Below are 17370 nucleotides of genomic sequence, written 5' to 3'. Positions count from 1 at the left end.
AAAAAATTAGATCCACCAGTAATCTTTGAATCTTCACAGGTACAATGCTTTATATTTTTAGATTCTCTTTTTTTTTTCATAAATAACTTGAGTTTTTCGAACTACATTTTTTAATGGACTTTTGGTTACAGTTTTGAAAATTATTTTCCCTAGAAATTTTTTACGATAGTTTTTCCAACCACAAAGTTTAATGGACTTTTGAAAATTAGTTTCCCTGAAATTTTTTACGATAGTTTTTCGAAATACAGAGTTAAATGGACTTTTGGTTACGTTTTTTAAAATTAGTTTCCGTAGAAATTTTTTACGATAGCTTAGTTTTTCGAACTACAGCGTTTAATGGACTTTTGGTTACGGTTTTGAAAATTTGTTTCCCTAGAAATTTTTTACCATGTTGTCGAAAAGAACAAAGAAGCAAATATTATTGAAAAAAGTCAGCTATACCAATATTTGGAGCTAACCATAAATTTGATGCGAAAAAATCAACATCCACGATAGAGTGAAAGCCACCACTAAATCATAGAAAAAACTAAACAAATCAATATATGAACCTAGCCATTAATCAAATTTCAGATTTGATAGTTCAAATAGAAAAAATTAAACAAATCAATATGTAGACCTAGCCATGAATAAAATTTCAGATTTAAAAGTTCAATTAGTATATCCGTTCCCATGAATTAGCGGTTTATCTTTCGTATTAAAGCCAGAAATTACGTAGAAACTGATTTAGGCAATAGAAATTCAACTTGTTGACTAAGGTGGTTGGTGCTCTAACTTTTGAAACCTTTAGAAATCCTTAGGTGTATGTGTCATTAATTTTTTTTGCATAAATGTTCAATTTAACGATATCTTGCTAAATGTGTGTTTTACTGTCAGTTATGCTCAAATGTAAAAGTTTGGAAAATTGATTTGGATTGGCTTGAGTTTGGTCAAAATCAATTACTTTGCAGGCGCTATGCAGCTCTGTTTTTGTGAGATTTGACTTTGAGGCTCTTTGAAATATAGGAAATGGAATTTACTTGTGACTTAGGATTTAATCCACCCTTGTAGTCTAATCACATGTGCTCAAAGAAAAATCATATGAAGGTTTATTGAAAAAAAAAAGGCAGTAAGGAAAAAAAATCCGTACTGCTTTTTTGTTTGGAAAAAGCTACCTATGCAAATTGAAGGTTAGTGTGAAGCTCCGGTTGGAAAAAGCTACCTAACAAATGAAGGTATTAGTGTGAAGCTACTCATCATGTTGATTTGGAAAAAGCTGCCTATGCAAATTGAAGGTTAGTGTGAAGCTCTAGCCGGAAAAAGCTACCTAACAAATGAAGGTATAGAGTGAAAGCTACCAACCATGAACCATATAGATTTGGAAAAAGCTACATATACTGAAGATTGCAGGGTAAAGTTTGAACAAGACTTTCCATTTCTGTCTTTCAGTTAGCTGATTTTGAAGATCTTCCTCAAAAGATGATTGTCTAGTTCACCCACACACTTGATTTATACTTGACATTGAGTAGATCTGATTGTTTGATGAGTACGAATTTCTACTTTTGAGTATAACTTTGGTTGAATCCCCATTATGAGCATTGTTTTGTTGAAAATTGAAAAAAAAAAAAAAAGCGGTTGTATATTTTGACAGTTGACACATACATCTGAGGAATTATCGGGGTTGAAAAGATTTAGCATCTTGCCTCTTTGGTTACTGTCAAAAAGTCGATTCATGTTAGCACCAAGGTTATTCAAAAGAAACTGAATAAAAGAGGACAATGCTGACTTACGACACCCAGACACACATTATAGTGTGTATTTACAACCCAAGAAATTTTACAAGAAGTTAGAGAATGGAACTTAACCTCATGGAAACCATTGGAAGACTACTTGTGTGTTTTCAGAAAAATATGTATACATTTTTTTCCAGAACAGACTATTCTTTCTGACAAAAACATTCATGATACTTTATGATTCAACTTGTTTTACCTTAGTTCCAACATGACTTCTCCATAAATCTAAGTATCGATCGTTTTTTGTCCTACCAAAAACTTACCGAGTGGAAGTTAAAGATTTAGATTCTATCATTCCAAATGCCTTATTTTGATCATTGACATCCAAGCTAGCCACATAGGACAAGGCGTTCTGCTGTTTGAGCAATCAATTGCCAATACTCGCTGGAGTACTTACTATAGTGCATTTGACGGAATACAAGACATTCCTCACAGGTGGTATCCAAACTCCAATATTAGAGCTGATTTTACGAGGTTTGTGTTTGTTTTTGCATGGATGATTGCGGATACCAGATTTTGGGCTAGCAAAGTTGATGCCAGAGAGCGAAGAAACATGTATGACTGCTAGAGTGCTCGGTACTTACGGCTATTTTGATACGGATTATACATTGGTATAAATATGCTTTCAAGTTTGAAGAAAATAAAATCACTTCTATCATTTTCTGTTGCAAGAACATGACAAGGACCAAGATTTTCAAGTGATTTAACTCCAAGATAAAAAATTTTACTCTATTTTTTTAATGAAGAATCTTAAAGATTTTTGGGTTCCCTATCCTTGACTTGAATTTCATCTAATAAATCGAAAAAGAGCACTTTTTTTTTCTCGTAATTAATGTATTTGGATGTTGATTAGAAACTAAGAATAGAAGGTCTATTCTAACTTAAATTTACAAAATGGCAAAGAGCAATTGAGCTATGGGAGTGCACATACCTTGGAAACAAACATGAAAACTCACTTTACAAAGTGATGTATACGTGTTTTGAGTCGTTCTGCTCCAGCTTTTGACAAGGAGGGCAGTAGACCTGAACCAAGGACCAAGTGAACAAAACTTGGTACTTCATGTACTTGAGAATCACCTGACTTTCTGAAGATCAATTTAGAATGTTCAGAAACCAGTTGAAATCATTACAAGCATTACCAAATTACCATTCATGTGCTTGAAACTTTCACAGGTTACACACATTCTGAATGACATGAAGAAGCTGAAGAAGGTGATTAATCAAGAAATGGAACGGGATAATACATGATGGAGTTGATAGTCATGTTTGCGAATTTAGTATCGAGATGTGTCCGGTTAGACATCATCAGAGAACTGCCCTCGATGTCAGAATGTGTAAAGGACCTTCGAATTATTAGGTACACTAATTCTAAAGGACTTGCGATGGCTATGCATACACTTGGAATGACATAAAAATTGTTGTTTTCAAACGGTATGCGGCACACAACATAGCTGTTAGTCTCCAATTCTTGAATTCCTATTACAGTGTCAAAGTGAATAAAAGATCAACATATCATACATGCCAGATATTATTGTCATGTTTCAGTAATTGTAAGTGTTCATGAGATAAATGTACGAGTGGGTCTCATGTGAGACCGTCTCACAGATTTTTATCTGTGAGACGGGTCAATCATACCCATATTCACAATAAAAGTAATACTCTTAGCATAAAAAATAATACTTTTTCATGGATAAACCAAATAAGAGATCCGTCTCACGAATACGACCCATGAGATCGTCTCACACAATTTTTTGCCTAAATGTACTTGTATATTTATGGAGAACTAGAACAGTGCACGTGCGATGCACGTGGAAACGATTTTATTTGAGATAAAATTAGTTGATATAATAAATAAAATTGAAATTTATATTTTTTATAAATTCATATTAATTACATATATTAAATTTACATGTTTTCACATGTTTATTTTAAATAATTTACTTTTCGTTATGTAATTTTATTTGTTATTTCTGTGTACATGTCAAGCTTTAATAACATGTACGGATATCGTCCGAAAAAACTTGATATATTACAAATCAACATTAAAAACAATTCTTTAATTAACTTGAACAAAAACTTGAATAAATTAATAAACTAAATTGAAATTAAAATAAAAGGATGAAACAAACACAATTTAAATAATTTAAATTAAAATAATTAATAAACGATTGTTCAAATATCAGTTAATGCACATATCAATTCTTAAGCAATGATTTTGAAGGAATTCATTATTTTATCAATATGTTATGTCAAATTATATTTAACTAATTCAACAACATACAATAACCAAGTGTCCTTTTGTTATTTAATAATTGCAATTGCAACAATGAATGATGGATTTCGCTAGCTTTCGTTTTTTAGTCTATGACTATCAGCATGTACTCAATCTCATATGTTGTTAGGACCGGCTAGATGTTTAGAGGGGGTGAATGAATACCTATTAAAACTTTCGGTATTATTGGTAATTGACTTAATAGCGCAATATTCATGGTATATCTTCTATTTGGCTGTGAAATCGACGTTCTTACATGGAGACTTGGAAGAACATATATGTATCCATCAACCTCCTTGTTATATTAAGTTGGAAATGAGCATAAAGTGTATAAATTGAAAAAAACTTTGTATGGGTTAAAGCAAGTCCCACGAGCTTAGTATAGTCGAATTGAGACTTATTTTTTAAGGTATGTTTTCAAAAAAGTTCATATGATTATAAACTTTGTACAAAATTGAAGATGAAGGAAAAATCTCACTGTTTGTTTATATGTTAATGATCTTATATTCTCTGAAAATGATAGTGTCATGTTTAGAAAATTTAAGAAGTCCATGATGGTTGAGTTTGATATGTAGGATCTTGGCAAGATGCATCATTTTCTTGGTATGAAGTAGTTCAATCTACTTATGAGATTTTTATTTCACAAATAAACGTTTTCAAAAAGTTTTGTGCAGATTTAATACGAAGAAGTGTAATTATGCAAGTACTCCCGTAGACTATGGTTTGAAGATAACAAAAATTTGTGAAGGAAAGAAGATTGACAACACATATTACAAGTAAATTGTTAGAAGCTTAATGTATTTGACAGCAACAATGTCGGATATTATGTATTCTTTCAGTCTCATAAGCAGATACATTGAGAATCCTACAGAAATGCATTTTTAAGTTGTTAAGAGGATTTTATGATGCCGACAACGAACACAAGAACTTGGTCTCTACTATAAGAAAGGAGAACAATCAGATTTGAAGGAGATCGAGATGATAGAAAAAGAACTTAAGGATATGATTTTTTTCTTAGATCAAGCGGTTGTTCCATGCACTTCGAAGAAACAATCAATTGTTACTTTATCAACATTGAAGCTAAATTTGTTGCATCAACTTCACGTGCATGTCAAGCTATTTGGTTGAGAAAAATTCTTGAAGAGCTTAAATTCAAGAATCATGATCTTTTTGCAATTTATTATGATAATAGTTCAGTCATAAAACTATCAAAGAATCTAGTCCTCCATGGAAGAAGCAAGCTCATTGATGTGAAATATCAATTTTAAGTGACTTCACAAAGAATGAAACAATTGATCTCATCTATTGCAAAAGTGAAAACCAAGTAGCTGACATGTTTGTCAAGTCCCTGAAACTGTCTGCATTTCATAAACTAAGGGAGCTACTTGGTATTAGCATACTACAAAACAAATTTGAGGGATGATGTTCTTATTAAGCCGATGTTTACCTTATCGGTTTAAGGGAGATATTATTGAATTGTTAAAGGTTTGTCGAAGTACTTAGTTATCTGACTTGTCAAATAAAGTCTGTTAGTCATTGTTTACTATTAACAAAGTATTACAGAAAATAATTATCTTAGCATATTTGTTATTTCATGGTTTAGTGGTCAAATATTGTTGTTATTTTTATGGTTTTTTTTCATATGTATATTAGGCTCATTGTTGAATAAATAAAATATATAACAGAAAACAAAATTCTTCTCTTTGTTTGATTTATATTTTATTATCTGAACCACTAACCACAAATCTATATGTTCATTTAACTTGAAGTTTAAAAAATACAATTCGAACCATTTTTGCTTATAAAACGTATATGTTTATTTGGCTTGAAGTTTAAAAAATTAAGTTTGAGCTATTTTTTGTTATGAAACATAGAAAATATACCTTTAAAAAATATTAATAATAGCCTACTTTTTTATGTGAAAGAATGCATAATAAAAAAATATGTAAGAAATATTAATAGCATTCAAATTTTTATTTGAAATAATGCATAGTTAACGTTATGTATCAATTAAATAAATAAATAAACTAAATAAAATTAAAAATATATCAATTATTAACTAATAATAGGGAAAATAAGGCATAATGATGTATCAATCTATTAATTAAATAAATTAACTTTATTTATCTTGAAGTTTAAAAAATTAAGTTTGAACCTCTGAGTAAAAATTAATATGTTCATTTAACTTAAATTTTAAAAAATAAAAATATACATTAATCGTATATAAATCAATCAAATCAATAAACGTTAGAGCAATATTATATGAGTATGTTCATTTTAATAAGTCGGTGAAATCACAATACATTATTATTATTATTACAAAAAATAAAAAACTAAAATTATTCACATCGTGATGTCCTCACAATTATTTCAAAAACAATAAAGCACCAACATCTACAAATATTTATTTAAGCTAAATTTATATATCGAAACTATATGCAAATCAAATATTAGATCACTAAAAATGTATGGATGAGTGTTATACATAAATATAAATGAGATAATGACATATTTATATATTCATTTAACTTTAAGCTAAAAAAGTTAAGTATGAATCATTTTTTGTTAAAAAAAATAGAAAATATATTATAGGTTTAAAAAATACTAACCACAAATTTATATGTTTATTTAACTTGAAGTTTAATAAATACATTTTAAATTATTTTTTGTTATAAAACATATATGTTTATTTAATTTGAAGTTTGAAAAATTAAGTCTGAACAGCTAACAAAAAATCTAACAAAAAATTTATATGTTCATGTAACTTGAAGTTTAAAAAATTAAGTCCTTATCATTTTTGGTTATAAAACATAGAAAATATATTAAAAATAGAAAAACTTATTGTAGGTTTAAAAAATAATAACCATAAATTTATATATATGTTCATTTAACTTGAAGTTTAAAAAATAAAGTTTGAACTATTTTTAGGTATAAAACATATATGTTTTTTAACTTGAAATTTTAAAAATTAAATCCGAACAGCTAACCAAAAATTTATATATTCATGTAACTTGAAATTTAAAAAAATTAAGTTCAAACCATTTTTTATTATAAAGCTTAGAAAATGTATTGATGTCAAATAATGCATAGTAAAATAAAATGTATTAATTAAACAAATTAGGTAATTAGATAAGAAAATTGAAAAGTCACCTAAATAAATAAATAAGACATTAATTAAGTAATACTTGGAAAAGGGTAATCATAAAATAAAATGTATTAATTAAACAAATTAGGTAATTAGATAAGAAAATTGAAAAGTCACCTAAATAAATAAATAAGACATTAATTAAGTAATAGTTGGAAAAGGGTAACCAAGTAAATTCACAACTATTTTTAGGTATAAAACATATATGTTTTTTAACTTGAAATTTTAAAAATTAAATCCGAACAGCTAACCAAAAATTTATATATTCATGTAACTTGAAATTTACAAAAATTAAGTTCAAACCATTTTTTATTATAAAGCTTAGAAAATGTATTGATGTCAAATAATGCATAATAAAATAAAATGTATTAATTAAACAAATTAGGTAATTAGATAAGAAAATTGAAAAGTCACCTAAATAAATAAATAAGACATTAATTAAGTAATACTTGGAAAAGGGTAATCATAAAATAAAATGTATTAATTAAACAAATTAGGTAATTAGATAAGAAAATTGAAAAGTCACCTAAATAAATAAATAAGACATTAATTAAGTAATAGTTGGAAAAGGGTAACCAAGTAAATTCACAATTCAAACTCATATATTTATAATAGTATAGATATAGATATAGATATAGATATAGATTGAATATTTAATGCTCCATAGCTTCAGTGCCAGTGAAGACGGGTAGTTAAATGTATTACATATATAAAATGCATGTGAAATCAATTAAGACAGATAAAACTTTTTAGTTGTGTATTATGCTGAATCATCAACTGAAACACAATCGTGGAGTGTTCGAAACTTAGAAAAAATTAATATTGATTTTCAAAATATAACACACAGAGTAATGCACTCGTGTTGTTCATAGTGGCTAAGCAAGTGTGTTGCGCGTGTTAAAAATTATTTAATAAATAATGACTGAGTGAACGATTTTCTCTTTCAATTTTTTTTTTTTTTGGATTAAGGTATATACGAAATAAATTATAAGGTTTTTCAATAAAGCAGTTTTCATACCAAATTACCAAAGATATTACTATAATAACAACATTCTTGATAATGCAATAATAGATTATGACATGCTAGCTAGTAATAATGATAACTGATAAGAGCTTCATTTATGCAACGAGTATTCAAAGTTGAGACCAGTTTTATATATTCATCATTTTATGGCACCGATTATATATATTAAGAAACAATAATTATTCTGAGAGCGATCAGACCTTGATGTTTGATTGCTAAGTAGTTTAAAAAATAGAAGTTAAACCATTATAATTTAGTAAAAATAAAACGAGAAGTGATTGATTCATCCATTGGTATAGGCTCACCTAATATATTTGGGGCAAAAACTTGTGTGAGACGGTCTCACGGGTCAAATTTGTGAGACGGATCTCTTATTTGGGTCACCCATGAAAAAGTATTACTTTTTATGCTAAGAGTATTACTTTTTATTGTGAATATGGGTAGGGTTGACCCGTCTCACGGATTATGACCCGTGAGACGGTCTCACATGAGACTCACTCTATATTTGGGTATGGTTGAGAAGACCATTAATACTGTTTCGGGTTACACATTTGTGTTCTATTTAATTTTTCGTTATGAAATATTTTCCTGTTATATTTTGTCGAATCCACGTGGTTGGATTTCAATGGATTTGATTTTGGACATGGTCATTTAGAATTTATATTTTATATCTATATATCTTTCATAATTTTATCTCACAAAACAAACGAAAACTTCTGTATTAAATATTTATATATTTATTTATAGATTAGATGAACAAAACCATCAATTTGCTTCCCAATTGGCATTGTCAGGTAAGGATAGAATAGGACAATCACAAATGCATTGCGATTTAACAAAGACTGCTCTTATGCCAGCTATGAATTCGGAACTCCCCTTTTATGGGGAATATTTCACCCTACTTTATGGAACACTGTCTCCATGAGAAGATCAAAGGCCCAATTTTAACCACATATATGCGGGATCCACCAAATTTTTTAAAATCAACGGCCCAGATCCTGTGGGACACTGCCCCCACAAGTAGCATCGACAGAACCTTTTTATCGATAGTAAAGATAATAAACATTATGTCGACGATCGTATACTAACACGATATTTGGGACATTCACTCGTCAATTGGTAGGCAAGAACTTTTATGAGAGGAATGTGAAGCCAGAAATGGGCTACGGTGAGGCAACCCTACAAATTTAAGAGGTCAAACTTTAATTTTTTTAAAAGTTTATAGGTAAGAATTTTTCCAAGAATATATCGGTTGAGGGGCCTGTCTTCCATTCCAACTGTCTTCGCTTTCTATATCACTCTATTTTTTAAAGATTTTACAAGTAACTAAAGCCGAATTCTCCGAGAGGCGGCGCTTGAATGCCAAAGCCAAACAAGTAAGATAAATTCTGAAGATTTGGGTGGTTTGTTTGGAATCAAGTCGGAGAATCTATATTTAAAGCAAGTGAAGAAAGAAATACTGAAAGATTAATGATCTACGAGTTAAAAGTCATGACCATAAAATTAAAGAAACTTCTTGAACTTAGAAAACATTATACTAACTTGAGAAGAAATAAGATTTATTCGACCTATCTTTAGGACACTATCCAAAATATACATCCAGTTATTATAAAAAAATCCCGTGTGTTTTTTATGTTGCTCCATACGTTACATCACATAAAAAAAATGTTCTTCCTCTGACTTTTTGGTAACGTCATCAGCACACAGACAACAAATATACTAGCGATAATTAACAAAAAGTTATTTTCATTACTATGTAAACAGTTATTTTGCAAATTTTACTAAATGTATTAAATATTAATCATACAAAATGCATAACAGAAAAAAATTGTGGAAACAAAATATCAAGTGCAATACACTATGTTTGGCTCCGTATGCTCGCCCTACAATTTCTCGGGAATAACATAATTAAGCTACAACTTCTAAGGATGCTGGATGTATTAATTACAAAACATGTATGTTCTGCATATTAATTAGCCTATAGATATATATGAACTAAATTTCATAAAGTTAAGAACTATGCGGTACTTCAAAAAGGGACAAGAGAGAACCTGAAGGCTAATGCAACATCTAAAACGAGCTGCATCTTTAAGATACAGAGTCTAATGGATTTATGGGCAAGAGGTAACCTGCAAAAGGTGAAACAATCGATTATAGACAAAATTCAAAAAGAAGGTTGAAAAAAAAGAGAGTTCATTGTGACTAAAACCGCCAGGGGAGAGGTTTTTTGCCTGCTAATTTACGCCTTGTTGTTCTTGTTCTCATTTCCTAAATCGTCTCCAGATTCAGCCGCCTCTTCATCTTCATCTTCATCATCGGACATGTTATTTATGACTTCCGTGATTATTTCTTTAATTTCTGATTTCCTATGCATCAGGTCTATCCCAAAGTGATTTCCTGATGTGACATTCCAAATGGTTAACATCAACAAGATTAAGATGGTCTTAATGTAGTAGAAATGAATTACGGGGATAAAGGATGGCATACCGAGTTGTTTGAGAATGTCAGATAATGTAGCCTGCATTTCAGATTATAGCAAACATGTAAATGAGATATAAAAGATTCATCATAGCCAACACTACGAAATTGTAAGTACAACTTACGGTGTTGAAATCTACTTCCTTCAGTATATTTGTTACCACCGCGTGCATTTCTTCTTTAGTGGGTTCTTTCTTCGCATTTCTGCTGCTTTCCTTTTTACCTATCATAAAAGAAAGTAAGAAAAACTCGATTAATGAATATAAGACCTTGAAATAAATTCTTTGGAAAGCTGAATCAGGCATCTCTGAAAACACAATATCAAACCGTATCAAGAAACATTTAACTATTTCAATCCGAAGCATCTGACAACATGTTAAAGCCCAATTGAAGAATTTTTTCACCATTATTTGCGATGTGGACATGGGTGATAATTGATTTTGTTTTAATAACTAAGAATAGCACCAGGTATCGTTTCCTACAACTTGAGTCTAGTAAATATGCAACACCTCGATCCTTCTCCACCACTTTGGCAGAAGACTTGCTTGCCCTTTTCTTGCTTGAAGATGTATCCTTTGGAGATGTACTTGTTTCCTCTCGCTGCTTATCACCATTTCGTTTCTTAGTCGGGGGTGTCCTTAATTCACTTTTGGATTCAGCTTCAGAGACACGTTTCTTTGATTTAGAACTGGAAGATGTTTTGGTAGAATTGCCAGGGGTGTCTGGCGCTTTGGCCGAGCTTTGTTTGCCAGCTGCTTTGGACTTCTTATCAATCCTACTTCCAGAATCCTTTTTGGCGCTTGTCTTCGAAGAACTCTTCTCAGGAAGCATCTGCTTCTTGGGTTCATCTTGTTCTTCATCTTCTTCCTCTGGATTGATTGTCTCCTTGTCACTATCTGCTCCAGAGACAGTGTCATCATCGTCCTGGTCATCTTCACTTAGTGAATGCTCACTTTTAACATCATCTCGTTCCTCACTTGAATGCTCTCCCTTTTTCCCAGATTCAGAGTCCGATTTTGGTTTCTAAACGCAGATAAGACCAAATGTCATTAGAAAGTGAAAGCAAATACCGGTAACTGTTATGGAAGAAACATAAGACTCTACCCCATGGCAAGCCAATGACAAACCCATTTCACAATCACATACTGCATTTATATATACTTGTCCCACAGGGGTTGCCATGGTTTTAAGGTTCAAATGCAAAAAATAGGTCCATGTAACTGGCTATTTAACTTGCCAGTCTAGCAGCTTTGCTAGCCCAATAATGGAACCATCGCAGAAAACCAAAAAAGAAAATTGCATTCGCCGTTCTGAAATTTGATAGAAACCATTCACCATCGGTATCCCCAAACGACATAACAGATTAGATCTAAAGTCAAGACATCAAAAATAAAATAAAAATTAAAAAACAACAGAGAAAAAGAAAAACTAGTGGGTTATAGATGATTTAGCAACCATAATTTTTTTTTCGATTGACGGTCTCATGGCACTAAAGCATTAAATGCTATATCAGACTCCTCATATGATGGTGACCTCACATCATAATCCAGAGTTATTATTAGAGCTGCGAGTTATGTTGTAACTAACGAAAAACAAAAAGAAAAAAAAAAGAAACACCAATACAGCGAGAAGAGAGTTAATGCAGGTACCTGTGGTGTGGCAAAAACCATATCCGAGCAGTAGAAACCGACTCAGCCTTAAAATGCATATACTAATACATGTTTGGAATGTACTCAGAAACAATGAAAACAGATACCTAGGATAGATAACACTACGCATTTAACTAATACCCAGAATAGATAACACCACGCATAAGATTAAATTGATCAATTGAAGCACAGTGCATTGCAAATGGTTTAACATAAGTCCATCGTCTGGTCAGATTAAATCTTTCCTTTGCATTCCAAAATATAATTTAGCATACTTTCCCTGCAAAGTATAATTATTTAAGACCTAACCTTTTTAGATTTTCCAGCGGCCGTGTCAGCAGAACTTTTGCTTGCGGAATTCCTACTCTTTCGCTTCTTACTCTTCAGAGATTCGTGTGAAAGAAAGAAGAAATATCATATAGCTGCTCAATTGAATCCATCAACAAACACAAAAATAAGATAAGTCTTACCTTATCCTTCTCAGCGAGTAAGATATCTGTTGTAGCATGAGGAGATTCCAAAAATTCTACTAACTTCACAGAGAGTTCTTCCTGGAAAACACAACTGGATATGATCAAACAAGCGAACATTTATGATGTCAAACAAAATCAAATAAGGAGATTACCTTCTTTACAGTAGCTTTGGAGACAGGAATATTAAGGACATCACAAAAATCCAACAATTTTTCTTTCACACATTTGTCAAGCCTATCTTTAATTTTAGCCCTCTGCTTTTCCTGTTAAACACACCCATCATAAATTTGAGTTAATAGATGATGCACAAATTATTTATGACTCGGTCCAATAACATGGCACCACCCAGGGGACAATACACTTGCGCTATATAATTTGAAAAAACATATTCACATCTTCCTGAAAAACATAAAAGAATATATTTTTTCTTCTTTGACTACAAAGCATGACCTGTCATTTTAAAATGTGGCCACATCTTTCTGGAAATAATAGGCCAAATATTACATCTATGTTCCCTTCCTCTAGAACTTAGTTGTAATGACCCGAATTCTTATTTTGAATGAAATATTAATTAAGAGATAATTAATGAGTTGTTAATTTAAGTATTATTAAGGATTAATAATTCGGGATCAAGTTGTTGGTATCCACCGAATTTTAAATGGATAACCCGACCTACTTCGGATTACATTATCTCGAGAAATCCAACTAGACCAATGAGATTCCGATACGTGGCAGATAAGATTGGTTCGGATTTTCTGAAATAGTCCGGATGCAGCCTATAAATGGAAGCCGATTCTTTTGTTTCCTTCACCGCATTCTTCAGAGAAAGTGCTAGTTTTACCATAGTTTCTAGTCAGTTTCTAGGGCACTTTGGTGTCGGGAAGTTTCGGAGCTAGTGTCGACTCGAGGAGGGTCGGTGAACTGAGATCGAGACATCATCAGCGGGCTGACGACGGACGCAGGTATAATCCTAAATCCTTAGATAGTGATTTAAGGATCATAGGGAGATCTTTGTAGCATGTTTGATCTGGTTTGTTAGTGATTTCATTATGTTGGTATTGTCTAGGTTCAGAGCTTTCTGTCAGATTGTTTTAGTGAGGTACGTGATGTACTGACTGAGATATCCAAGCGTAGTATACACACTTATATGCTGCATATTTATCTGTTGCATGATACATGTTTTACTGCTTTGACATATTATGCATGACATATCATGTTGAGCCTGATATCTTTTGAGATATACCTCGTTTGTTGGGGCCGCTCAGCCCTATTCTGTATTGTGGACGATGGGGCATCGAGAGCTACAGTGTCCGACGGGACCCGCGAGCTCTGATGACCTGGACATTGCAGGTCCACGTCTTGATGATGAGTGTGGGAGCCAAAACATGCCTAGGGCAGATCAGAGACTACACACTCAGGCGCCTCTAGACTGAGAATGAGATTCTTGACTTGATCCTTGATATCCGAGCATATTGCATTTTACATGCATCATATCAGTTTGTATACTCGTACATTCTCGTATTGGGCGATTGTCGCTCACGTCCTTGTTTTCATCTTGGGCACCCCATTTCACGGGGCAGGTCTTAGGTTGGACGGTTCGGACGACCAGGGCAGTGGCTAGAACAGTTGGGTTTTCGGTGGTGATCCAGTGGAGGTTTTCTGTGGTTTATCGTTTTCTCGTTCAGGGTTATGTTTTGTATTTGTTATGGTTGTATTAATGTTTAAGACTGTCGTTATTGCTTTGTTTTCATTTGGGTTGTAAGATGATTAAGTATTTGGTTTCCGCTGTTTAATTGTTGGTATTAAGTTTAATGTTGCATGTTTATTAGTCTGTTTAGTAGTGGCTCGGGTAAGGGCGTTACATTAGTACTCACATTCAAACACCAAGGATGTGACACAAAATAACAGCAAAGGAAAGAAAAACATACCTCATTTTCAATCCACACAAAACCAGAAAAGAGGCCTATATTTTTCTTCATAGTTTGCACCTGTAACAAAGCATGCAGTGATCAATATCCACATCAATGGAAGAAGTTAACTAGGAAAAACCTAAACATGAAAACGATGAAATAAAATGACAGAACATAAATATTTGACATAGAAAAAGGAAACCTTTGCTTTTTTTCCAAAAAGAATGGTGTGAAGAAGCTGTAGGTTCTCATCAGCTTTTCTCTTAGACAACTTGAAAGCCACTGAAACAATTCATAACATAGTTAACAAGATAGTCCAACAATAACAATATCATCCAATATTAGCACAGATATAAAGACAGAAACCAGCAAGGTAGAATGTGTTGAGATGGCGCCCTACGCCCAGTGCTGTTTCACTGGTTCGTTTAAAGTTATGTTTCCAGCTGCGTGAATGCTATGTTTGAGTTAATCAGGTGGTTTTTGTTAGTAGAAAGAAGAGGTAACTTTATTATATAACTTCAGATGACTGTAGTCTGTACAGAACTTTGAGTTCACGCATTTAGCGGAATCAATTTTCTAGTTTTTCGCCCTGTATTTTGACAAAATATTCATTGAAACATTTGTCTAAAACATATCCTGGGACATCTTTTTTTAATTAAAGTGGTTATAATGCAATGACAAACAAATCAAATTTTTGTTTTGCAATGACCAATCACCAACAACTACAAGCTAAACTTCATCAGCTCAGCAAGAACAGTTGGGCCAGATCATCGTCCAAATCACAAACTAATATCAAAACATTAAGACACTTGTAATTGAACAAAAATTGCAAGATGAGGCTAAATAAAATAAAAAAGCATGTCCAAACAGTAAACTAAGTTCTATATTTAAAACGGAAACCAATGTTACAAACTTCTAAGCATCCCTCCAGCAGACTATCATAAAACCATCCCAAAGCAAAGAGAAACATTGAATAAATCATAATCTTGTAAAGGAAACTAAAGAAAGTCGGCAGAATCATAACAAACAGCAATCACGATGCCCTAAAACAAATAATCTGGGGCAGTATCTGTATTTTCACTTTAAAACCCTAAGTAATTTTAAATTCAGCTGGAAAAATAATATCATACCATTTGGGATGTCTTTAAGCTTTGTACCTTGACCCTGTTGGCATAGAATCAATGATGTAAGTACAGATAATATTTCCATACCTCCTCTCTCAAGCAAATATCAAATATTAAGGAGCTTCTTTAAAGCTTATTTATACAAGTTTTCTATGCATTCTCCCTAATCTTTGGCAAATATAAGAGTACCGAATGCAAATCTAAGTAAGGAGTAAAAGCTTTTGATTGAATATTTCCCTCAAAATTTCTTGCACATTGCCTTAGTCATACTAAATTCAATTCCATTCATACAGAGCGGAGTACTTCACTGTTACCATGGAAGTTATCTTAACTAAAAGAAAGAGTTTTTCCTCATGTTTCTCGTCTACCTCCATTTACCCTCAGAAGCATAATATATACACAGCCTTGTAATTTCCCAAGTCACAACAGAGCACGTCTAAAACTCAAAACTGAATTTCATATATCTATAAAAGCGTCTCATAAACCCTTCCTATCTGCATCATAGGCAGAGGAACCTTCTAAATATACAATCTTTCTTCAATCCACTTTACACGTTGTTTGTCATCTCTCCACTCACATTATTACAGAATATACATAATTCACTCTCTTAAAATTGCATAGTTAACAACTATTCCCCGTCTCAAGACTTCTTTCTCCGATGCACATACCAAATTTCCCAACAAATAATAACAAAAAGTGTATCTGAATGAAAACTGTAAGCTCTCGGCGACACTATGATTTCTAGGTTGAAAGGTACCTTCTCAATGGCCACCAGCTTGGTGGCAGAGCCCCTCACAGTAGCGTTCACCACATATCTATCCACTGTTTTCCTTTCCCTTGTTGGTCTCTCAATTCCTGGTGTCCTCGGAGATGATAATTCTGCTTTCCCACTTCTGCTTTTACCTGTTTTCGAGCCCTTCTTTGAATCTCCCGTCTCCACCATCGGTTCTTCTTTCCCTTCTCCTTTATCTTCTTCTTCCTCGCCACTCCCTTCTTCTTCACCGCCTTTTCCCAGCTCTTCCACTTTCACCCGCTCTTCCTCCACAACATTTCCTTCACCTTCTTCCTTTTCCTCAACCATTTCCACGGTTTTTTCATTTACCTCTTCTTTATCTCCATTATCCTCCTTTTCTCCCAACTTTTCAGCACCTACTTCATGGGAGTCCTCCTTAACATCGGCCTTTACTTCAACTTCAGCCGCATCCTTCTCCCCTTCATGAACCCTGCCCTCTTCCATGGTTTCCTTCTCCGAATCCATAAATCAGCAAAAATTCAACCACCACCTAAAACCCTAATCGCCTGTTATGGGAGAATGTGCGGACAAATCTCACCTGACAAGATTTAAGGGAGTTTGCGGCTCGATTCTTCAGTTAAATGAGTTGCAATTGAAGGATTTAGGGTAAATTATTCGGGACCAAAAGGCGGGCATGAATGGAGCTATACGCAGTTTGAACATTTTGGGTGAAAATTACTCTTTTCTTTTTTAAAGAAATAGTTATATTTTTTATTGCACTCATTATTTTACA

General features: G+C 32.5%; 1 protein-coding gene across 1 annotated transcript; it reads right to left on the bottom strand.

Moving 5' to 3' along the window:
• Positions 1-9967: 9967 nt before the first annotated feature.
• On the bottom strand, positions 9968-17310 carry LOC140803375 (DEK domain-containing chromatin-associated protein 1-like). Its single transcript, XM_073159237.1, has 12 exons — positions 16602-17310; positions 15851-15884; positions 14923-15002; positions 14739-14798; positions 12963-13073; positions 12808-12888; positions 12647-12718; positions 11198-11711; positions 10814-10911; positions 10698-10728; positions 10442-10607; positions 9968-10339 (listed from the first exon to the last, which is right to left on the bottom strand). Exons 1-11 carry the CDS (start codon positions 17100-17102, stop codon positions 10450-10452), a joined length of 1740 nt encoding a protein of 579 aa, XP_073015338.1. The 5' UTR covers positions 17103-17310; the 3' UTR covers positions 9968-10339; positions 10442-10449.
• Positions 17311-17370: the final 60 nt, after the last annotated feature.

The sequence above is a fragment of the Primulina eburnea genome, chromosome 10 (genome assembly GCF_022965805.1).
Source record: "Primulina eburnea isolate SZY01 chromosome 10, ASM2296580v1, whole genome shotgun sequence".
NCBI classification, from domain to species: Eukaryota; Viridiplantae; Streptophyta; class Magnoliopsida; order Lamiales; family Gesneriaceae; genus Primulina; species Primulina eburnea.
Note: the sequence above shows the minus strand (reverse complement) of the source record. Positions and strands in the feature narration are given on the sequence as shown.

Coding starts and splice junctions, on each gene's coding strand:
- LOC140803375 (XM_073159237.1), bottom strand. CDS start 17,102: ATGGATTCGGAGAAGGAAACCATGGAAGAGGGCAGGGTTCATGAAGGG. Junction 15,003..15,850: donor GCTTAAAGACATCCCAAATG/GTATGATATTAT, acceptor GAATTGTTTCAG/TGGCTTTCAAGTTGTCTAAG. Junction 13,074..14,738: donor TTGTGTGGATTGAAAATGAG/GTATGTTTTTCT, acceptor TGTGTTTAACAG/GAAAAGCAGAGGGCTAAAAT.